The 24742-nt window shown below is 36.5% G+C and overlaps 1 protein-coding gene across 3 annotated transcripts in view; it reads right to left on the bottom strand.

Moving 5' to 3' along the window:
* NAV3 (neuron navigator 3) overlaps positions 1-24742 on the bottom strand; it is an 832636-nt gene that overhangs the window by 189105 nt on the left and 618789 nt on the right. For all 3 annotated transcript variants that reach the window (XM_067009787.1, XM_067009786.1, XM_067009785.1), the window contains 2 exons: positions 11164-11232; positions 7860-7999 (listed from right to left, as the gene is read on the bottom strand). In XM_067009787.1, the coding sequence (XP_066865888.1) occupies positions 7860-7999; positions 11164-11232 (209 nt within the window). The remainder of the gene's footprint in view (positions 1-7859; positions 8000-11163; positions 11233-24742) is intronic.

Here is a 24742-nt window from a genome sequence, read left to right as displayed (position 1 = left end):
ATGAATGGCATATATTAAACGTTAAATGAGTAGGAGGTGGGAAAGAAAATGGTAGAGATCAGAAGTGCACAAAGGGCTGTATAACATTAAATAAGATCAAGACAAGTGAGTTAAGGGAGATATGCAGGCATTCAAGGCAGGAGTAATATAGAATTTTTTATAAAACTATGTGAAAATGTATTCTATTTATTTACATTTTAAAAATATGTACATATGTATATTGGGACACAGAATTAGAGAGAAATAAAGTACCCCCAAAATGAAATCATAGTCTGTTGTAGTATTGTTAAGAGGAATATAATGGCCTCATATTGAATTTATCTTCACTTTCTTACATTGATCTCAAAAGTTATTTGAGATATTTCTTATTCTAAAATGAAAATAATATTAATAATTATTACAAATATGATAATGCCTACTGGCATTTTATTGAAGATTCTTTAACTATATTATTTCGCATTAGTGTTCACGACAACCTGATGAGATGGGAAGGGCTCCTATTTTTTTCTTTTTGACAATTTCATAATCACTTTGCCTATCTTTTTTTGGAAGGGCTCCTATTTCTAATTCACACTTGTGGAAACCCAAGCTTTGAGGGTCTAAATAACTCATTCAGTGGTGCACAGCTAGTGAGGAATGTGTGGTGTGGCTAGGAGTTGATCCCACATGTGTGATTCTGGAGCCCAAGCTCTATAATTATCGTAGAACGTCTGACATTTTAAGTGTTTAACATAACTGCCTCAGACTTTAATGTGTGCTTAAGTCACTGGGGATCCTACTGAATGTACATCACGTTGTGCTTCAGCAGATCTGCAGGAGGCCCCGAGATTCTGCATTTCTAACAACCTTCCACATGATACCAACGCTGCTGGTCACAGACCATGTTCGGCTTTAAAGAGTTATTTCTTATGACAGTGTCCAAATTGGCTAAGTTCATTAAATGTTCCACAGCTGTGCAGCATTACTATTCTTCGCTCTGTGGACTTCTGGAAACTTGGTCAGTTCTGCATTCTCCCCGATGCTTGGCAATCTGGTGAGAGATCACTAAAAACAGGAAAGGCTTTCCTAATGTCCTTTATTTCATCATTTTCGCCACATACTTAGTGTATATCTTCTGTGTTTCTGCAACTAGGTTAAGAAGCCAGGGGACTCCTACCCCTGTATGCCTGGGAGCTTTGGTGAGGATGAGAGAAGAGGGCAGAAAACGACCAGTCAGGATGCTCTGTAAGTGTGCTGACATTAGCTAGATAGACTGCTATCGCAGTTCAAGTACAGAGGAAATTCAACATCATCACACCCAAAAATGAGACAGGAGGGACTCCAAATTATGGCATCGACGTCCAACCTACAGTAACGGTCACAGCAAAAGCTATAAAATCGTGCTCAGATGAGTACAAACATAGAAGACACTTCTCTGAACTCAACTCTCAATCTGTGCCTAGCTCCTCTCTATACTCAGCAATGAGGCGCTGCAGGTTTCATGAAGAGTGAAAATCATAAGTCACTGTGCATCAGGAGAGCATTAGAATAATGAGTGTCTCTCTGGACACCTCACAAGAAAGGGTGCAGAACAACAGCTGCTGAAATGGCAGCCTCTGCAGCTCTGACAGAGCAGGGGTCGGTACAAATTCTAGTCTCTGTGCGATTTACATATTCAATAGTTAAGTAGCCTGGTCTCACTGATACATTGCTGGGTATTGTTAACTCATCTTCTGATTATAAATGAACTGTTAGCTGGGGATGGTGGAAAAGCAGAGGTATCTAAATGCACATATTTAAGGGCATTCCTGCAACAAACTTGTATCTTGCGTTTGCAGGGCTTCTCTGCCTATAGCTGTTCCTTGTCTCTGGCCTCCAAAGAGAAAGTTTCTTCCACTCCCTCTCCTTTTCCTCCCTTTCTTCTTCGCATCCACCACCACCAATTCCATCACAACCAAATAATATTATTTATCAACTGCTTACTTTTCCCAAGTACTTTTTTTTTTTTTTTTTTTTTTTTTTTCGATACATGGGCCTCTCACTGTTGGGGCCCCTCCCGTTGCGGAGCACAGGCTCCGGACGCGCAGGCTCAGCGGCCATGGGTCACGGGCCCAGCCGCCCCGCGGCACGTGGCATCCTCCCGGACCGGGGCACGAACCCGTGTCCCCTGCATCGTCAGGCGGACTCCCAACCACTGCGCCACCAGGGAAGCCCTTCCCAAGTACTTTGATACATGGTATCGCATTTAGAGCTTCTACCCATATGCCTCTTATTTAAACTCATAATAATCTACAGTATACTTATTATTTCTCTTGTTACAAATGAGAAAATGGAAGCTTAGAGAAAGTAACTTGCTCCAAATCATGCATAAAGTAAAATTTAGAAAAGACAAAACCAAAATTGGAACCCAGGTTGATCTGGCTTTTGACTCTCCTTTCTTTCCATAAGTTTGCTTGCCCACCCTAAAATTCTGCCAGTTCGGTTTCCAGAAAGTCACATGTTTGTCACAACAGTGAACGCAACTGGGTAACTCCCTGAAATACGGGTCCCTTCTTCCTCAATGAGCAGAATATAAATGGGGAGAACATGATACAAGATACTCACTATTCAGTTAACTATATACTATCTCCTGGGGCATCCTACGGGCACCATCCTTTTGAGTCGATGTAAGAATAGATTTTAATTCCTGCTTAGAAAACATCTAAATTCAGAGAGTTAATTTTTAATTATTTCATATGCAAAAAATAAATAACTTTGATGACCTGGGAAAAATGCCAATCTAGTTCTAAAATTAATACACAGAGGTAAATGTGGCAGTCACAACAGGCATATGGGAAATTTAGGTAAATGTGGCAGTCACAACAGGCATATGGGAAGTTTAGATAAAGACGATTATCCATGGAAATTTGGCAGGTTAGCTTCAGAGCTTAGTGCTATGTTGCCAATGGTGCTACTAGCCTGAGAAAGGACCAGGGAACATCCTCAGTTGTTTATTTCTTCTTCCTCACTGAGTAGTATGCTGTTTGGATGGAAGCAAACCAGCTTTCAGTTCACAAAGTAACAACAACAATAAAAATGACAAGGGCACCACTCTTTTTAAAGTATTCACTGTACAGCAGGCATTGTGCTCAGTGATATGTATGGTCCCCGCTAATTATAGAACAACTTCAGCATCACAGATCATTATGGAAGGAAGGAAATGACTGATCAATGTGGTGATGGCAATTAGTTTGGTAAATAATTAACTTAGACTCTCATTTTACAGTAATATACCAAAATACACTGAACATTTTGAAAGTTAAAAAAAGTAGCATTCAAATTTATATACGTTTTGTTACCAACTGGCCCCTTGTTTACCTCACCACACTGTCTCCCATAAATGACAGCTTGCGAAATGCCTCAATCATCAAGTTTATGATGAACAGAAACATGGAATGCTATTACAGGGACTGCAGGGGCACTGTCCATTCTGCACATGTATATATTGTACCATTAGTAATGTAAGAGTGCCACTTTGTGGACTATTGAAAAAGTTAGGGAAGTTTTAATTCACCAGCCAGATTTTTTAAAAGTATGTAATTTATGTACAGGCATATAAAATATATGTACGCCTCAATACATAAGCATGTATACATAAGTAAACAACATATATGCCCAAGTCTATTTAGTCATATCACTTGACCTATGTACTTAATTGTTACCTCATAAAAATCCTCAAGATTAACTTGAAATTATGTCATTATTGGTTTATATAATTATTAAGGAAATAAAGCAAAGAGTCGTGGTGGAACACATAATGAAATCACCAGTAAAGAGATATAATGAGTAAAACATATTTGCATTGCATTGAAAAGGAAATAAAACAGTTCAGTTCTGTGGTCTTAAGAGTAATTTCAGAGTAATTAAAAAAGTACTTAAGAACTAGATAACTAGGTTTTAGCTGTCAAAACTCCACAACTAATGCAACATTCACATTAAACCTATAGTTTTAAAAAGTTCAATTTCAATTTTGCTAAATTCTCCATATCAATCATACTAAATCTATGTTGAGTGTAAATGAAAGAGAACACTTTCACACCAGAAGATACTTCATTAGAACCTAGGAGAACAGAAAGGAAATCTCTTCTCCCACAGATGTACAGGTACCATGGAAGAATCACATGGGAGAAACAATAAAGAGATGGGAGGATGCCCTCTGGTACTGTGGCATGTTTCTTAGCAACATAGAAAAACATCTCTCTGCTAAGGAACTCTGCCAAGTAATAAGAGTTTACAGATCATAATTCAGAAAGTGAATTCCAAATAGAGCTAGGGGACATTTACATTCCTAATAATACTAAACTGTTAAGCCTTTTTCATATTTATCATGTCGATTTTATAAAACAAGGATTATCTCTTAAGATAATTTGATTCAGGCATATAAAATGTGTGCCCAAGTGAACCAGGGCATTTTTCTTTTCCCAAGATCCTTGATTTCCACTGAAAAGATATTTGATTATTCTTTAAAGCATACATCTGTCTAGAGTAAACTCATAGGGTGCATGGGCAAATTGATAAATGCGCGTGTCAGAACATATTACTCATTGTCAGTCTCTGCATGTCAGGTCACCAAGGGAAGAAACTTGGAATCCCCAAAGAAATGCTTTTCTACAAACAATATACTATCTTCATTTCACCATTTGTTCTGAGAAATTGGTTCCTACATTCCATTTCAACAGAATGGTGGGGTGGCATTACTTTCTATTTTAACATTTCTATGTCAGCCTTCTCTGCAAGTGATAATCTATGGCCATGTTCACCGATATTTTAATCCATTTGGTGAAATAAGCACACTATTTTTTGGATTCTATTATTATTAAAATGGTATTAGATGTATCTTTTGAAGTAGAGTTTGTGATTCTCTTCTGATTTCCCTTTATTAGATAAGCCACACAATTCGTAAATGAGCTATTTTTACCATCCCATTCATGTGAGAAGCTACTGTGCTTTCAACAGTATGTTTTTGTTTGTTTGTTTGTTTTTGTTTTTTTTGTGGTATGCGGGCCTCTCACTGTTGTGGCCTCTCCCGTTGCAGGGCACAGGCTCCGGATGCGCAGGCTCAGCGGCCATGGCTCACGGGCCCAGCCGCTCCGCGGCATGTGGGATCTTCCCGGACCGGGGCACGAACCCGTATCCCCTGCGTCGGCAGGCGGATTCTCAACCACTGCGCCACCAGGGAAGCCCAACAGTATGTTTTTACATAAGGAAGTGAAATTGTTTTCATTGTGAATAAACCTTTACTATCTATTACAAATTCTAGAGATTTCCCCAATTGATTCATATAACTCATCATTTAAGACTTCTTAAAGAAAGTAGAAAGTACATTTTCACTTAGAAGCATTCAGGGAGCACACTGCAGATAGTGTGATTATTTCTTTTGAGTAAAAATATCTTAATTTATTAAATTTAACTGTTATACTTTCTAATAACTAAAAAGGAATGGCAATTAGAATACTCAAGTTCGTAACTTCTGAATTCTGTCATTATAATATTGTAACCTTTGAAAATTCTTGTTTAATTTTCACCTTATTTGGCCATGCCTAGGATATGTATGAACTATACAGTCACAGAGATCAACCTGTTATCAGATGGAATCTGATATTTTTATATGCTATGCTAACATGACAAATCTCCATGTCAAAGGTTAAATAAAACATTCTTATCCAAAAAGATGTACCATTTGAATAGTCTAGGGAATAAATCATAAACTGTTTCATATGTTATGTTTATATTTGTTTCATTTGCTCTATAATTTAAGCTAATATTTTGGAAATATAAAATAGCATGACACAATGGTTAACTTAGAGATGATATTGGATATACTGATATGAAGTTGTTAACTCCATATTAATAGAAAATGCCATATAGCACGTAAAACAAATTCCAGAAGGCTGTGTTATATAATGCAATTTATGCTTTATTATTGACAGTTTACAGACATTTAATGCCTACATTTGATATATAATATTATAAATATTTGTGAATGTGAGATCATACACTTTAAATGTTGTGGAATTTTACTTTGTTGGAATTAAAAGTAATGGCTAATTCACCATGAAAACTTTTGCTCTTGATACCGACCTAAGGAAATCTGCTTATGGTCAAAAACCTCGTAATGCATGTTATCTGTCTCCACCTTGTGGTTATTATAAATATTGCTACTTTCTAATTTTGCACTACTTCCTAGACATACATAAGAGAGGCTGAATGGCTGTGGAAAGATATGAATACTTGGCTACCTCTAGATTTTTACTTTTAGACACCAGAAATACAAAAAGTATTTCAAATGATCAAAAAATACATTATGATGTCAAAGCGTTGGGTCATCTAAAGCATTTCTAGGTTTCTTTGCCAATGTTATTAGTCGTTTCTTGCAAAACTCTTTTACAACTGTAGTATCATGTAGCTAAAATCAGACACTTGAGCAGTCCACTCAGCATATCTTAATGTCTAAACCTGTTTATCTTCCCTTAGAATTCCATAGCACATGTAGGCCTTTGTATGATGCTTTCTGGAAAGTCACAAAATGAGGGAGATGTTTTTCTGATAAGAAATTCTTGTCCCCTTTCTCTCCAGGAGAAGTTTAAGTCTTCAGTAACATTTCTTAGGTTCTCAAATCAACGGTTTTATTTATTTTAAAGACAAAATCCTAACTTCCAAACACATACTATTTTCTTCTTTTTCCATTCAACTCAAGAACTGGGGATATTAACAGGGATCAAGATACACTGCTTTGCTTACAGGGATTTACGGTCCGTCCAATTTTGTTTTAATGGGTAGGAAATTTTCATGAAAGTGTATAATTCATAGATCACTCCTGTCAATTCATGTCTGAGTAAGAGAAGTCTAATCAGATAATCCATATGAAACAATTGGAAATGATCCAATTTGAGCCAAAAAGTTTCTACCTGGTTCAATTAGTCAAACCAAATTTGCCAGCTGTTCTACTAAGTGTACTTGTCACTTTTGAATTTCATGTCTTGTTGCATGGAGAGTTAAATACTACACAGAGAAGTTAAAGTTTTATTGATTAGAAAATACTACCTAAAAAACCCGCAACATGCCCTAGCCCCTCACAGGGTCACACTGCTCCCAACAGCAGAGGTTCTTGATTTTCTCATGGTTTAGTTGGAAATTACACATCCTATCGTTTGGATGCAGGCTCCACAGGGATATGCATCAAGCCAGCACCTCTTTAAATACGCACTGTGCACATTAGAGAGAACTGTGTATCACACAGTAGTTAATATATAATCTGCCTTTAACACACACTTCCACTGTGTCCTTTCTTATTTCTATCATACATTCGTTCAAGAAAATAAAACGAACATGAACAATTTGTCTCTGATAGGAAAAATTAAGGTCATAATATTTATCTGTCCTGCTGCTTTCAAAGACTAAATACCCTTCATAATTATGTCTTAAATTTTGATGCTCCAGCCTTAACTTCCTCAAACACGTATGGCACTTAATGTTAACCAAAACCAAGGATTTGAAAACATTTCATATACGTTTATGATTTTAAGATGTGTTCATAAAACATGAGAAAACAAAAGTAAATGCTATTTACATGCATCCAGGAGGAACTTTTTTTGAGAAACAGATTTTATACTTGGGGATAATCACTAACCACTTTAATATAAACGACTACATATCCTTGAAGTGATCTTCCTGAAGAAAGCTGGAATTCAGGAGGAGGCACTTAGACAATATAAGAAAGTCCACTGATAATATTTCCATTCCAAATGCTGTAACACTGCTTAAATACTAGATTTAGCATGTAATTTATTAGGCTCATATGTTACACTTGTGCCTTAATGATGTAATGGGCAAACACTTACCTTTTTCATTGCCATTTGCATAATTTGGAGGCTTGTTTTTATCAATGCTGTTAAAGCTCTGACTTCTCCTATTTAAATTGGAGGCTCCCTGGACCTTGCTGCTGCTGCCTGCAGCTGGCACCCTAGAAGGACCTGGAAGCCTGAAATAGTACAAGAAAAATCACATCATTATTTTACATTACAAAGAGATAGGGAACAGGAGGTTCTGAGCAGGGAAGAGTTAATGGGAAAATCACAATTTATGACGTTCAGCAGAAAATGTAGGTTTAAGTGACAAATAGCTAAACACAAGGTTTGAAAATCTTCAGAAAAATCTTGGTTCATATGATATAATTTGCCTCCAAAGTATATTAATAATGCAGGACAATTAGAAATAAAGTAATTTTAACTAAAAAAGTCATGCCTATATGCACCTGATGAATAAAACTTTGATTTAAAGGTACTGTAACAATTACATGAAAAACAAGGGAAATAATAATACTTAACTAGAATCTATTATATTCTCAGGGTATTAACCAGCTGCCTGCAGTTGTTGTTAAGTTGTTCTTTTCAACATATGGGACATTTGTTTTTATCTTAGGTGGCTGTATCTTAAATGAACTTGTACATTAATAACAAGAAGAATAAACTTACATACAAATTGCAAATAGCAAATGCTTACTGAATATCTAAGCTAGTTAATTACTCGGAAACACGGTGTGGAGACCAAGGTCATGAGTTTGTTCATATTTGACTGGTATGTCTCATACAAAAGCTTTCACTCTCTTGCCAAAAGTAAGCACCTAGACCCTAGCTGGTTATCTCACAAGTGTGGCCAACTGATCACACAGGCCATGCGACAAGGATGCAGGTCTCAAAAGAAGAAAATCTATGCTAGTAGAATGACAATTTAAAATACACCTACAGTGATAGTAGCTTTAGCTACTCATTGTGTACGAAGGACAAGACATGAGGAAATGTAGGTAGACTGTATTAGAATTAGGGGAAGTTTGACAGGAGGTAATCATCTGCAGTTATTTTATTTGAACTATAATTAAACATCAGTTCGGATCATTTATTTCACTGTTTAAACAGTTTCCATATTAAAATTTCATGTATCAATTATTTCAAGAACTGTGCATAAAATATGTAATTACTATATTTTATTTTATACTAATACTAATGTATTTTGTGTATGTATAATAAACTCAATCCGCATAAATGAAAAACTAGAAATCAAGAATTAATATTGGCATCTTAAGACATATTTAAAAACATGATATTAAGGGTTGCCAGCATCTTTGCTAGTATTTGCTGCCACCATGTGAATGCCACTGTGTACTGCTCTAATAAATTCCATTTTAAAAGAAAAATAACAAAAACAATCCATAACTTATAAATATAGCAATTAATTTTTTCTTGTTATACAAAATGTTTAAAATAAAAGAATGTTTATACCTATTATATTGGTACCCAACATATCACAGTTTCACAATCAGTTGCTACAATATTCAAATTTTAACTCACCTTATTATACTACTTGACACATTATTTCTATAGATTATCAGGAAATCAAACTCTTAAATGTATACTATAAATATTTTATAATAGTTTCAGGTATTGCGAAATGGAATGAACATCAGGAAAACACACACGCCAGCTTAAGACCAGAAATGTTGATATCTTGGAATAGTTAATAGTTTCAAAATGTTGACTGTATTTTGGAGTTTAAATACATATGGCTAATAAATAGTTCCTTCAGCTATTTTGTTAATTAGAGGTTGTGTCATGCACAAGATTAGAATCTTTTCCAAATGACTCCAGCATTTAACTTTTACTCAACTGGATCTACAGGGTTTGTAAGTCTAGCACAATAACCACAGACACCAGGAATTTTGAGTACCAATGATTGCACTATGTAGAAGGAACTCAACTAATTAATTTGGCCAAATGTCCCATCATAATAAATCTGAGAACTAGTCCTGTAGACACAGCCATAGACTTAGCAAGTTCATTCCAAACTCACATTTATAAACAAATTTTGTCACAAAATTTGCCCTGCTTGCAATGAAACTTGACCTGTTTCTAGAAAGCAGTTAAAATGTATTTTGATCTTGACTGGGACCCATGAAGCCAAGTGATCTTTAGTTCTCAGAAGAACAAATTAAAACAAATTTAAAAATCCATTTGCTCTTCTCATTACCCTAATGTGACAGTCAGCCAGAGCTCCAGATCATTCATTAAAGTAATAAAAAGAGAAATGAGAATGAAGCCAAAAAAAGAGATGTTCTATTAAATCAAAGAAGTACTTAAAATATATTTCATATTCATTAAGTCTTAGAAGTAGTAATAAAAAATGCTTACTGAACATGGCAGGTCACTGTTCTTTGCGCATCCTAGCTTATATCATTTCTTTTGATTTTTAATTAAATACGCTTTTAATTTGCCTTTCCAGAATCAGTTTAATTACTATGGAAATGAACATAACTTAGGAAACCAAGGCAAGGGGAAAAGCACATAACCTCAAGTCAAGGCATCATAAGTAGTTCTTGTGGTCAAACACTGCATAATATGATTCATTATTAGAGTAGTGACTAGTAAACCACCACTGAGATACTTCCCCAGTGAGTGAGATGGCACATATAATCATAATAATCAGGGGGGCAAAACACATTTGCTGTGGCTTCACTTAGCTGTACCATCATGCCTCCAGTAACCTAACATTAAAAAAAATCACTTTCCACACATTTTTCTATACCAGTATTTTCCCAACAGTATATAATGCACTGTCATTTATTATAATAGACTACCTTTAAAATACATATGTCATAAAGAAGCAAAAATTTAAGTGATTAAAGACAAAAGAATAGTTCAGGCTGAGCTGGTGCTAACTTCCCCACAAAAATCTGCCAATGTTTCTCACTTCTGCTTCAAAATGTGCAAAAATTAATGCATACCCATTTCAAAAAGCAATTATAATCTTGTTTTACTTCCAGATTTGTGGCCTGGAAAGAATGGGGTCTTCAAAGTAATTTTTTTTCCTTGACTTTCTCTAAGCCTAGAACCTAGACTTCAGCCCAGTCATAGCACTATGTATAACAAAACTGAATTAGAAGAACCCAAGACCCATTTCATAATCTAACACAAACATGCTCACCCCCAAGAAGGCATATGGAAATCTACTTGGAAGAATTCAGTGCTCTAATAACCTTTTCATCCAGAAGTACGTCAGTTTTTGAAAAAAATTTAGAATGATAGGACAAAATATCACTGGGCATTTACTTTATTATCACTAAAAAGCAATAAATTAGAGATATTAACTGACCTAGTAGGCTTTTTTTGACTGGTTGCAATTCCACTGTGATTAGACTGAGTTGCATATCTGGCTGCCAGACTGTATGAGGAGAAACAGAGAAATTGAATTAAAGAGATTCTTTGAACATGGAAGAAAGTACAAACTTACAAGAAAACTATGAGTTAATGAAATGCAATTAGAACATGTATAAACAGGTATAACGAATAAATTAGAAAATTATGATAATGTAACACATATACCATGACCTTTGATTATGAACATATTATGAAATAAATAATGCTGTGGACCCCTTAATAAGTGTGTCATCAATGAATTTTTAAAAATGGTTGTGTGATAATATTAATATTTTTAAAGTAATATTATTCCATCTTAGAAAAAATTCAACCTTTGTAAATGACAGTGAAAACTTCAGGAAAGCTAAAGTTTGACTTAACACCACAGCAAGATCTCTTTCTCAAAAAGATTCAAATGGAAAAAAGAGTATGAAATGAGAGTCCTTATTTTCTTTTATAAACTCTTCTAGTTTGCTGTTTTAACTTAAATACTATTTTGAAAGCCAAAAGGTTAAAATATCTGGTTTCTGTGTAGTAAGTTATTGTTGATCTCTAGTCCTGGATAGAATATTTTATGGAAGTGATTAATACAAGATGCTTTTCTAGAGAAAGATCTATGCAAAAAATTGAGATTAAAATGGAGTCAAATTCTTCAAAAACGGACTGAACAACTGCTGATGACAATTTCTGGGCATTCTTGAATTACAATTCCTAATGATTTTTTAAATCACAATCTTTGGTTGAAAACCCACCAAAAAGCATTATGGAAACCAAGTTTTGAAGAGCAGTGGATACTTTATAAACAAAATGAACATCTGTGCTTTAACTTGAATTGATTTCTGAATTACCTAATCGTTCTGAAATTAGTGTTCTGAAGGAGATAGTAAGACTCAGTGGGCCTAAACATGTTCACACGTGCTGTGATGGCCATGGGTTGATGTGTGAGTGGAGAATCACTCTGCTGGTGAATTGTGATGACTCTACATGAACACATTTGTTGTACATGCACAGTTTCCAAGGCCTCCAAGGAAACAGGAACAACATGGGGTTGTTGGAATCAGGGTGGAAGGGTCATGTGGAGGCCTGCTGTTAATCCAGTTGCTTTGCTGCTAAGTAGAAGGTATTTAACCAAGGGAAGGATCCCTTAAGATGGTGACATGTTTCCTAAGTAAACTCTTACTCCATGCAGCCAGTCTGTGGTGGGAGTATGCAGGCCTTCGAAATTCCTGGCTAGAGAGGAAGAAAGAATTCCTCATATCTGGACAGCTTTTCAGAGCACTTGTTTTTCAAGTGGATATGTGATATATTCTTATTTGCAGAGAGTGCATTCTGTATTCTAACTGTACTGGACACTGAGACATCTGGCTACAACGGGCCAAACTACCTCAGCAACAATAATATCAGAAGGCACTTTAAAAGTAAAAACCAAAACACGCCAATGAAATATTAATTCAAAAATTAAAAGTAAAACTAAAAGTACACAAAGTGAAAAAAAATAATCTTCTGTGAACATGTCAGTCTGCTTTGTCAACCCAAGAATAAGGGAACTACCTACAGGTTCACCATGATGTCTTCTATCCTGTACCCTCCAAATTGAACACAAATATTAGCAGGAGAGATGCCAATAAAACAATGTACTTTCCCTCGGGGAAATGAAGCCACCTCATTGATTTTTTCTTCCATGATTTTAAAGATGTATCATAATTTCTAGTATAGAAGTGGAAAACCAACAACAAAATCTAGAGGTTAATCGACTTGGCCAAAATCAAATCTGATTTTATTGCCCACTTGTGTTTTCTAATTATTATGAGAATACTCTACTAGTTGCCTATATTTTTGCACCAAGCCATCCTACTTTAATTCTTTGAAACTGGGTTTCTGCCCTATACTATCCTAACAAATGTGAAACTGTTATTGGAAGAAGAGTTTGATTCCACTCTCACCATATTCTAATATTTTTGTATTTGACCATATTTCTCCCTCTGCCTTTTAAAATTTCTCTCTTTCATAGGCTGTCATACTAATAAGCTCACTTGATCTGCCCACCATCATTCTTGTCCATTTTCTCTTTCTTTCACCGGGCCCTCTTCCATTACCCATCTCTTAAAAGCATGCTTTTTCATATGTCATCTTTCCTCAAACACTTGTATGCATTTTACATTTGATTCTTACCTAAGATTTCAGGTGAAATCTACTAGAAACTAGAGTTAATAGCTGCATCATACTCCCAGTCATCAATGTCAACTGAATAAAAGACATCCATTTCCATGACCTTCAAAATCAATTACCGCATCAAACTCACCATTTTCCTTTTTTTAATCCCCCAAGTTCTAACCAGATCCTTCCTTTCATTTCATGATTTCTGTACACAGGATCACCATTTTCTTTAGGTCTTTAGGCTTGAAACTTCAATAGTCAACTCTTCCCTTTTTCCTTCCTTTTAATTATTGTAGATGTGCAATCAATACCCTGTCATGCTGATTCGACCTCTACAAATTTATCTATGTTCTCCTTCAATTTTCATGTTTACCACCTAACTCAAGCCCCAACACTTCTCACAATGCCTTTAGCTTGCTTGCTTGCTTTCTTTCTTTCTTTCTTTCTTTCTTTCTTTCTTTCTTTCTTTCTTTCTTTCTTTCTTTCCTCCTTCCTTCCTTCCTTTTGCGCTCTCTCTCTCTCTTCCTTCCTTCCTTCCTTCCTTTTTCACCTGGCCCTGGCTCTCTACGCAGCAGAAACGAATTTCTTCCCCCACAGTGCTTGTGATACCATGTCCCTAATTTCAGATTTACAAATGGGCTAGTAACAAAGCAGGTGAGTAGGTACAGCCAAAGCAGTTTATTAGTGAAATAGACACAAGGGACATGTAGACACAGCTCTGAGGCAAGTGTGGATAGATAAATAGAGTCAGAACACCACTAAACTAAGGATTTGCAGACACCTGGTTAGAAGATTATGTATTCTTTTCCTGAAATGTTGTCAAATGAAAGTCCTTCTAGCTAATGGGTGGCAAAAAGTATCAGAAACAAAAGCACAAAAAATATTTTGAGACATACTGTGGGTTCTACTAAAGGAAGTATCTTCTCATCTATCCTGTAAAGTAGAATATCAAGGGAAAGCTTTTTATTTCCCCTAACATGGAAGGGAAGAGGAGGAGATTAGAGACATTCATTTTAAAAAAAAGGATGAAACTCATCTGGTGTTCAATACACAGAAGGATCCAAACTGCCAGAACTATCCAATACAGCTTCAGCGCAAATCCCCATGTAGAACGGTAATAACCATTTATTATAAGGAAGAAAGCTTCTCAAAGTAAACCGATCCTGAATTGCAATCACCTATTTTTATTAACCATCAGAGCCTCACTACTCAAGGTGTTGTCCACAGACGAACAAAATGGCATCACCTGGGCCTTCTTAGAAATACTGAATATTAGGTCTCATCCCAAATCTACTGAATCAGAATCTGCATTTTAACAGGATTCCTATGCATAATAAAAGCTGTGCTCTACAGAACATCCACAGATGTCCAAGCTTGGAAGAAAAACACTTGTTTCCAAAGTCAAAGAGCATAATCTAAACATCTCAAGCCATGCCTCATTTTCTATTCTGCTGCTGCTGCTTTAGATAGCGTTGACACCCTCCTTCCTCTAGAAATCCTCAACTCACTTAGCTTTCTTAACACGACAGCTGTCTCTTGAGCTACTCTTCCTCCTCCTTCCAAGACACAGGTCCACTCACCATCACCCCTTCTAAATTTTGTACTATGCATTGTTCACTAGGGCAGAGATTATGGTATGTTCACTTCTTCATTCTCAGTTCCTATCATGGGTTGGTATGTGTTCAGTAATTAACTATTGATTGCTATTTACTGGGTAATATTATCAAAAAATGGTATGTTAAATAACCATCTTTTAACCAAGGGAAATTGTTTTAAGAATGGAATTATCGGCCTTCCCTGGTGGCACAGTGGTTGAGAGTCCGCCTGCCAATGCAGAGGATACGGGTTCGTGCCCCGGTCCGGGAAGATCCCACATGCCGCGGAGCAGCTGGGCCCGTGAGCCATGGCCGCTGAGCCTGCGCGTCCAGAGCCTGTGCTCCGCAACGGGAGAGGCCACAACAGTGAGAGGCCCGCGTACCACAAAAAAAAAAAAAAAAAAAAAAAGAATGGAATTATCAGAAGTATATTAAAGGAAGACACTTGTCTTCATTGTGTCCTTATTAAGTGACAGTTTACATTTATTTTCTCATTTATTCCTCACAATAGTCCTGCAAAGGTGATACTCTCTTCCTGACTGAAAAATATGAAACCGCCCTTAAACATTAAGTAACTTGTACGAGTTATACATCTTATAAATAGTAGTACTGAAATTTAAACTTTCTTGTTGGATTCTATAAGCTGTGCTATGTTCTACTATATCATATCATTTTCTTGCAAAGTACAACTTGTGATACTTTAATGCTTCTTTTGCTATTAATTCATTGCCTTTTGGATTTATGAGTATCTCCAAGACATTATGATAATAACTTTATATTGCCTTCACAGTATCATCTCTTCCAGTGTCAAATAAATCTACTTTCAATAGATACTCTTCAGCATTTAGATAGGGAATTTTAAACAGTTTCATTCAACAGACGACTTAATGTAGAAATAGAAAATAAACAGTAAAACAAATTTTAAATGGTCTGATCCTTTTAGTGTCCAAGCAATTCTCAAAAATCTTCCAAGTAAACACTATCTTTTAAATGTTTAAGCCACATTTTAGTAAGAGCTAGAAAATTATGGCATACTATTTATAACTTGCCACTCCCATGTTCATTGCACACATGACTAATTAATCAATCACAGAACTTTTTTCTGCTGAGTCCTGTGGTAGCCTCAAAATCCTTGGCTAGGATTCCAGCAAGCCTTATTAATCAGAACACTGAGAATGAGAGTAAAAACTTACTCGATCTCTTCCTTATGCTCTCACCAAATATTGTTAAGAAGATTTTGAGTGGCTCAGTACAAGATTTTTGTGGAAGGTTCTATTTCTGTTGTAGTTATTCTAACAGTGGACTTCCATGCAGAAGTAAAAATTATCTAATCTTATTCCTTAGCTTTCATCTTCAAAAATCAAATTGGACCCAGATATACAGACATGTGCGTCATTAAAAATCACCAAAACATAATATCTGAGCCTCACATGTCTATCATTCTTTACCTCCATTGGCTACTATCAAGGTTCTTTCAAAAAAAAAAAAAAATCTCAGTTGAGACAGTTAATATTTGAATTGTCTTAACTGGTATTTAATTCCCATGATAGTTAAAATATTCTTTTAACAACTACTAATTGCCCAAGTAAAAAGTTGGAAAGCCACAGCAACTTCCTAAGAAACTGAGCCTTTATCATGACCACAGCAGAGAATACCAAAAGGTTTAAACTGCAGATAAATTCCCAGATTAGTGAGATACTTTTCTTTGATATGTAAGGAAGAAATTGGGAGGACGAAAAAGAGGTTGGGATATTTAGCAAGCCTGGAACCAGGAGACCACATAGGAAATCACTGCTACAATTCAGGAAAGATTGGATGAGGGCCTGAATGGAGACAGAGGCATAGGAAATAAGAGTAAATGATTAATGAGAGAAGTTATAACCAGGGACATAGGACCTGAAGGGAAAAATCTAAGAAGGCTCTGGGGCCTCTGGCTTGGGTTGCTTAGTACAGTTACATGGGAGCAAAGGGCAGGAAAAAGAGATTTAACATCCCTGATAGAGCGTAAAAAGAGAAAAAAAAAAATCAAGACTCCACTTTTAAGTTATGTCATTAGTCAAAGGGTGAATAAAGTAACAGGAAATACTAGGAAGATGGATATTCACAGGTGAATAAATCCATTTTCACAGCAGAGATAAAATAAAGATCACTTTATGGTCTTATTATAATAGCTCTTTTATAAAGCACATAATAGTTTTGGATATTGAATAAATTAATAAATAAGAAATTGACTTCACACCCCTAAGGTATTTAAAGTGGCAGACAGACATAGATATTGAGAAATTTGATTTAGTTTTGAGTTCCACTTATTCTAATAAGCATATATTGATTGACGTTATCCACCAATTAATAAACCATTAAAAAGGCTTTTATTGACCACCGGCATGTATCAGCAATGTGCTAGAACGATTTAATTTGGGAAAATTAGGTTTAAGAATGCAGGGATGACTGTCTCACTCTGAGAAGTATAACCCTTCAGACCATGTATTCCAACTCAAAACCCTTCCTAAAAAATACAATTTGATATTTAATGGAAACCGAACTGACTTCAACCTTGGAAGGAGAAACACAACAATATTAGGCGAGTATGCAAAAAGTGGTACATTCAAATATCTATCTTCTGTGAATTATTAAATTGAAATGCCAGTAGTAAATATCTAATATATTGGTTAATAGCACAGACTCTAAAGCCTGAATACTCTACCTGAATCCCAGCTCAGCTGTTCTCTGTGCCTGTGTCCTCAGGGGTTAAATAAGGATGACAATATTATCTATCTCAAGGTTTTTATAAGGATTAAATTGTAGATCACTTAGAAGGGTGTCTGGTAGAAATAAGTGCTGGAACAGTTAAAAAGAAAATTCAGTGGGATTCAGATGTACATTTGGGAGTCCCTGGGTTCACTAAGCCCCCATGTGAGGCTCTATAAATAGTCTGGTGAATTCACTACAACATAACTTCCTATGTTCCTACAACTACTCTGCCCTCCTGTGCTTGGCTGTTTTCTCAATACCACATTCTTTGGTCCCACCTATCACTTTTGATGCTACTACATTCTTACTCTAAGACCCACAAGCACGGACATCTCAGGACAGTGCCTGAGCTTTTAACTCTGGCTCTCAGTCTCCTGGTTTATAATTACTTTGAGACCCGATTTCGTGTAAGCAAATACAATTGTTTTATTCTCCCTCAAACCTCTCTGGATACTACTCACTCTTCTTGTTTTCTAAACTCAACAATATCAAGCAAGCCCTATAGGTCCTAATCTTATAAAGAATCATCAGAAAATTGCCCCAGTAGGACATCCAAGAACCACCATTCCCAAAACAACATGCACAGGATGAGCTTTCCAGAACCTACAATTCTCAAAACTGTACATAATCCCCAAAGTATCTCAAATACAGAATTTCATAAATGTTCTGTTTTGTGATACAGTCATTAGATGCAAATATAGTTTTGATATGCTTAATGCTATAGTATATTTGCTTTAATATTTCAACCACAGTTTTTTGTTAGATTTGCACTCTAAATGTCACAACTAATTTGAAAGACAGGGGTAAAATGTGTCAGAAATTGAGGCAGTCCTTGATAACAACAACAAAAATAATTTGCCTTTAAGAAGGTGGCAAACAGGGCTCCATAATTCTGAATATATTGCAAAACAACAAAAGGAATTCTCTTGTTTGCTCACTTGACCCATAAATGTTTGTAGTCGCCAGAGTTTTGTTCTGAGCCCTCCTTTTCTTCCCTAGCTTTATACTCTCTTCCTGAGTAATCTCTTCTATTTCTACAGTTTCAATCAACAAAACATTGCTAAGCCAATGTCCTCAGGTCCATATATCTGGCCCTGACCACTCTTCTGGGCTCCAGAGCCTCATATTAGATATCACCATCTAGAAGTCCCACTGAAATGTCAAATTCATGAAGGCCAAAGCTGAACTTCCTTCTCTGCATCTCCTTCTCATCTGTTTCCACCACAGCATTACTATTTTTTCCCTTGTTGAAATACATCACCACCAGTGAGTCAACAAAACTAGAAACGTGATGATTTCTTTGGCTCGTACCTCCAAACAGTCCCCAAATCCATCTTCCTCAGTCCCACCCTCATGCCTATTAACATTAAATTGTTCAAACTCTTGCCTCTATAGCTATAATGTATGACAAACCTGCACCCTCTCACATTTCTCCCCAAAGCACATTTTTCTCCACCCTGTCACCAAGGTCATGTTCCTCAGTACTAAGCAGTCTCATTTTCCTTCTGCTAAGAAAATTCCGGAAGCAACTTCCTCTACCTTCAGGAAAGAACCCCCAGCTCCTAGATGGAGCATCCAGAGCCCCCATGAATTGGCCCCTGCCGACTTCTCTAGCCTCCCTCTCATCATGCCCTGTGGCAATTTAAACCCAGAGCTACAATCAATTATTTGATGCTCCTGTCATTAAAAGGTGAGATCTCTATCCCACGCACCCTCCCTTTGAAGTTGGGTGGAATTGTCAGTCCTTCAACTATTGGGTCACAATACAGTTGGGTCACAGTACAGTGTCCCTGAGACAGCCATGCTGGTGAGGCCATACGCAGTCACTGCTCCAGACACGTGAGTGAAGAAGTCACCTCAAAAGCGGATTCCCCAACCACAGGTGTTTTGCCTCGGGGCAGCCTGTGACACTCCAGCCATTCCACCCTTCCCTGTGAAGGTTCCAGAAACAGTGGAGTAGAGACAAGCCATTCCTGCTGTGCCCTGTCTGACTCCTAAGCTCACAAAATCCATGAGTATAATAAACTCGTTATTGTTTTGTGCCAATATATTTTAAACAGCAAGACATACCCAGAACACATTTCCACGTTCACTTTTGGCTCGGCCAAAAAGTGGCAGTTTCCTGAAAGTGAAATGGCGTTTTCCTCATCAGTGCCTTTGTATGGGCTTTTGTACTCTGTTGGAGTAGTTAGCACACCTCAGTGAACCACCTGTTTAAACATCTAGGTCCTCTATTAGATGATGGGCTAAATAAAAGGTTAAAGCATCACCAGATCTCAGCTGCACATCTAGCATAATTCCTGGCACATAGTGGGGGTTGAATCTTTATTTGTTGAAAGGTCACATCTGAACTTTCAAACCACCGGTAAGAAAGAACTTTGTGCTCTAAGGTAATATATGAAAGATCACTAGAACAATATTGTTTTTCATTAAGCCATGTGGTATTCATGGACTACGCACAGTGACTGGTTCATCAAAACATAAAAATAAGCACAAAACTGTAATTTTTAAAATGGATGTACTTAATATAAATACGATAATACACTATGTTTATCAGAGCAATCTTTCATATTATGTAGGGTTTTATAACTCCTCATCTATATTAAGAGATTTTACAGAAAATTGTTTTAGAATCAACCATCCTTCCTCCCTTCAGTCTACTTAACTTCAGCCTTGGAGTCACACAAATAGGAGTCGAAATCACTAAACAGAATCCCTCTACAGTCACACCTTTAGTACTCTTGATTCCCAAAGAAAGAGAAAAAATGCTTAATCATAAAATCCAATTTGTTCTACTAACAACACTATTCCCGAGGAACCAAGGAGGAATACAAAGAAGCAAATTACACAATATGAGGTAAGAGATATCTTGGGCATAAATTTTGGTGGAAGTTTTTTACCTCCCAATTTTACTTTTCTTTCGTAAGATGGTATCATGTGAAGAAGACAGGAATTATTTCCTTTCAAATTTACTAAAAATGGCTTGAGAGGAAATTAGGGATAAATTACCCAAGATGTATTATAATTAAGTACATTGGAAGAAAGTCTTAAACTAAGGATTTTATATAAAATAACAAACATTGAAGATAGTAGAACACATTCACTAAAATTTTTAAGGCTGAGATAGATTGAAATGCATTTCATTATATATCCTATGATTGCTAGAAATGAAACCGTATCTTCAGAATTAATAGTTAAAGAATTCTTTAAACCAAATTCTTCCTTTAGTATATAGTTTCCCTTCTGTAGGGTCCTTGTGCATTGTTATAAAATGATAACTGACAAGCTAATAGCTCTAAAAAAGAGGAAAGTGTTTGGCCACTTCTGCAAAATATCTTTTGTACCTTAAAACCATATATGCTCCTTCAAAAATATTTAAGACATTTTGTAACAACTATACTCACATCAGAGTATGTGATAAAAATATGTTGTCCCTATACATAAATTTTGCTGAGACTTCACTAAAAACAGTTATTGCCTAATCCATAAATGAGTCAGAAGCTTAGCCTTCATCCACATGTGTTTCTTTTTAGCAGCTGGGTGGCTGAAATATCATCCTGATTACATGTGAGACAGGTTACTGTGATAACTTATCCCATTAGTGAAATATGGCATGTAAATCTATTATAACCTCTGTCTTATCTTAAATTTCAACTGACAGTTAATAAGGCCACCTGCATGGTCTGCTTTGTGGGATCTCAAAACAGTAACTAAAGAGGGAGATGCCTGGCTAGGATATTACTGCATCAAACTCTCATGCTCTTTTAGGAATGGAGAACTTCAAGATAAAGAACTCAGGAAACCAGGCTCACATTTCTCTCACCATGTTACCATAAATTAGATTTTCACACTGCTTTTACTTACATGTAGCTCAAAACACTATGCTGCTGCATGGATCTTTTCCATTTACAACTTTCAGTGTGGAGTAAAATTATATCGCAATGCATTCAGTGCTCCATTCTAAAAGCCCATTTTAATGCAACCACCTTAAAAAAACTGTACCCTGAATACCGCTAGACAAAACTATTTTTTAAATTTAACTTTTATTTTATATTGGGATATAGTTGACTTCAACGTTGTGTTAGTTTCAGGTGTACAGCAAAGTGATTTAGATATACATATATATATCCATTCTCTCTCAGATTCTTTTCCCATATAGGTTACTACTATTTTTTAAGCTAAAAATGTAAACAAACTTTGGCAAAGACTACCCTGATGAGTGAAAAAATCTGGATTATTTAATACTTCTGAAGATTTAAAAAGTAAGGGGACATGGGTTCAAGCCCCGGTTGGGGAAGATCCCACATGCCGTGAGCAACTAAGCCCGTGCACCACAACTACTGAGCCTGTGCTCTAGAGCCCGCGTGCTACAGCTACTGAAGCCCGTGCGCCTAGAGCCCGTGCTCCGCAACAAGAGAAGCCACCGCATTGAGAAGCCCGCGCACCACAACGAAGAGTAGCCCCCGCTCGCCTCAACTAGAGAAAGCCCGCGCACAGCAATGAAGACCCAATGCAGCCCAAAATAAAATAAATAAATAAGTAAATAAATAAAAGTATCGTAGGAAGCACAGACTATGTTACACTATTTCCTAGTACCCACGTTCATGAAAATGAACTTAATTATTACACTTATAAAATAATTATATAAATGTTTGAAGATCTAGAAGAAAGTCTATTTTAGAGAGTCCTTATAATTGGGCTCCTCTCAATTTACTGCAAAGCAAATGTAATCATTAATACAGCCAGTTTCATATCATTTAGGGGTAACTGGGGTCTCAAAACATCTCTGACGGTGGACTCTGGTCTAGAGTCTGCCCCCACTTGTGAGGAGAGAAAGCTGATTTTATTTACACATCTTTTGAGACTAGAAGTCAATTAGAAAGGGGTGGGTGCTATGAGAGGGGTCAGAAGCAGAAGCACAGGAAATGGAGTGTGAAGAGGCAGATGTTGACAGTGCGCTTTGTAATGAAGAAGGACTTTTAACCAATGGCAAGACTATCTCAGCTGCAGAAACATGCAAGTCCCTCAAATTCAATTCTATGCTCACCCAGTCATCCCCTGATTACAATTTGTCTTTCTCTATAGACCTGATGACAGGAAAATATTCCATGGTCATACTGGCACAATTATTATAGTTTTTGTGACAGGTGCATTTTTCCGTTGTAAGACAATAAGTTGAACCTTTGAGACAGATTTTAGTGGAAAACAGATTAAAACAGAATAATTTCATATGGTATAAAATTGCAGATATAATAATCAACTCCACATTATCAGTGCTCTATTTGAGAAGAGAGTGCCCCAGAAACAGTAAAGATCAAATAGAACCAAACAATTTCCAGTGTTTGGGAGACAATGTTCATGCAATATATAAACAGGATATCAAAATGTCCTGGAGTAAAATGTTAAAGAAATAAATCACAAATTAGCTATTCTGAGTAACGGCTCTGTGATGATACACGAATCATATATTTGGTAATTATAAGAGAAACTTATGAAACACTAGCTTACCATTGTTTTTATCAAGACATTTACGTCAGAGCACAAGTCAAATTCTCTAAATTAGGAGTGAGTCTAATACTTTAAAATATATATTATATTCTCACAATTCCCTTGGAAAGACAGAGCATAACTGTGATGTTTTCATTTTCTACCTGGAGAAATTAAGCTCAGTTAATTGATTTTTACTTAGTTAAAGAAAAAAAAAGTTATCAGAATGAAGAATGGCTCTGTCAATGAATGTGATGCCATTAACATGTTGATAAACAATAATTAAGGTTTAAGTTCACAACATCAAAGGATAACATGATAGATAAAAGGGGCCATCAATGACCAAGAGACTTCAGTAGCTTTTGGAGAACTGAAAATAAATGAAGTATTTTTGATGTGGAACACATAGCCTCCATGCGTTCTCCATCAAAAATGAACACAAAAGCATCATCCTACTATATGCATGGAGGGAGGATTCAGTCTGTAAGAGTGAGGGAGGCTGGACTAGGAAATTTCAGATAAGATGAAGGGGATATAAAAAGAGGGAAAGCTTCTCTGGTGGCGCAGTGGTTGAGAGTCCTCCTGCCAATGCGGGCGACACAGTTTTGTGCCCCGGTCCGGGAAAATTCCCAAATGCCACGGAGCGGCTGGGCCCGTGAGCCATGGCTGCTGAGCCTGCGTGTCCGGGGCCTGTGCTCCGCAGCAGGAGAGGCCACAGCGGTGAGAGGCCCGTGTACCGCATTAAAAAAAAAAAAAAAAAAAAAAAAAAAAGAGGGAGATTAATCGAACATCCATGTCAATTACTATTGATGTCCACTCCATAGCCAGTTACAAACAAACCAATTAACCATCCAAACAAGTAAGAAGTGATTTTAACTATAATAACTGAATAATCAAAGGAAAAAAAATGCCGGCAAAGAGGGGTCTCTCAATTTACCTGGACTGATATCCGTCTAGAGAATCATTAAAGGAGCTATGGCCTATTCTTTTTTTTCAAACCAAAGTGTATTGCTCAGCCATTAAAAAGAATAAAATAGTGCCATGTGCAGCAACACGGATGGACCTGGAGATTATCACACTAAGTGAAGTAAATCAGACAGGGAAAGACAGATGTCATATGATATCACTTATATGTAGAATCTAAAAAAATTGATACAAATGAACTTATTTACAAAATAGAAACAGACTCACAGACTTGGAGAACAAATTTCCCCCAGGGGGGAAGGATGGGAGCGGGGGATTGATTGGGAGTTTGGGATTGATATGTACACACTGCTATATTTATTTAAAACAGATAACCAATAAATTAGAATTGCTTTCTAAAACAAATAAATAAATAAATTGAAGTGTGTAGTTGATGCACAATAAGTTTCAAGTGTACAACACAGGGATTCATCATTTTTAAAGGTTATATTCCAATTATAGTTATAAAATACTGGCTATAGTCCCTGTGTTGTACAATATATCCTTTTAGCCTATTTATTTTATACATGGTAGCTTGCACCTCTTAATCCCCTACCCTTATGTTGCCCCTTCCTCCTTCAC

This window comes from Kogia breviceps, chromosome 12 (genome assembly GCF_026419965.1).
Source record: "Kogia breviceps isolate mKogBre1 chromosome 12, mKogBre1 haplotype 1, whole genome shotgun sequence".
In the NCBI taxonomy this organism is placed as follows: domain Eukaryota; kingdom Metazoa; phylum Chordata; class Mammalia; order Artiodactyla; family Physeteridae; genus Kogia; species Kogia breviceps.
Note: the sequence above shows the minus strand (reverse complement) of the source record. Positions and strands in the feature narration are given on the sequence as shown.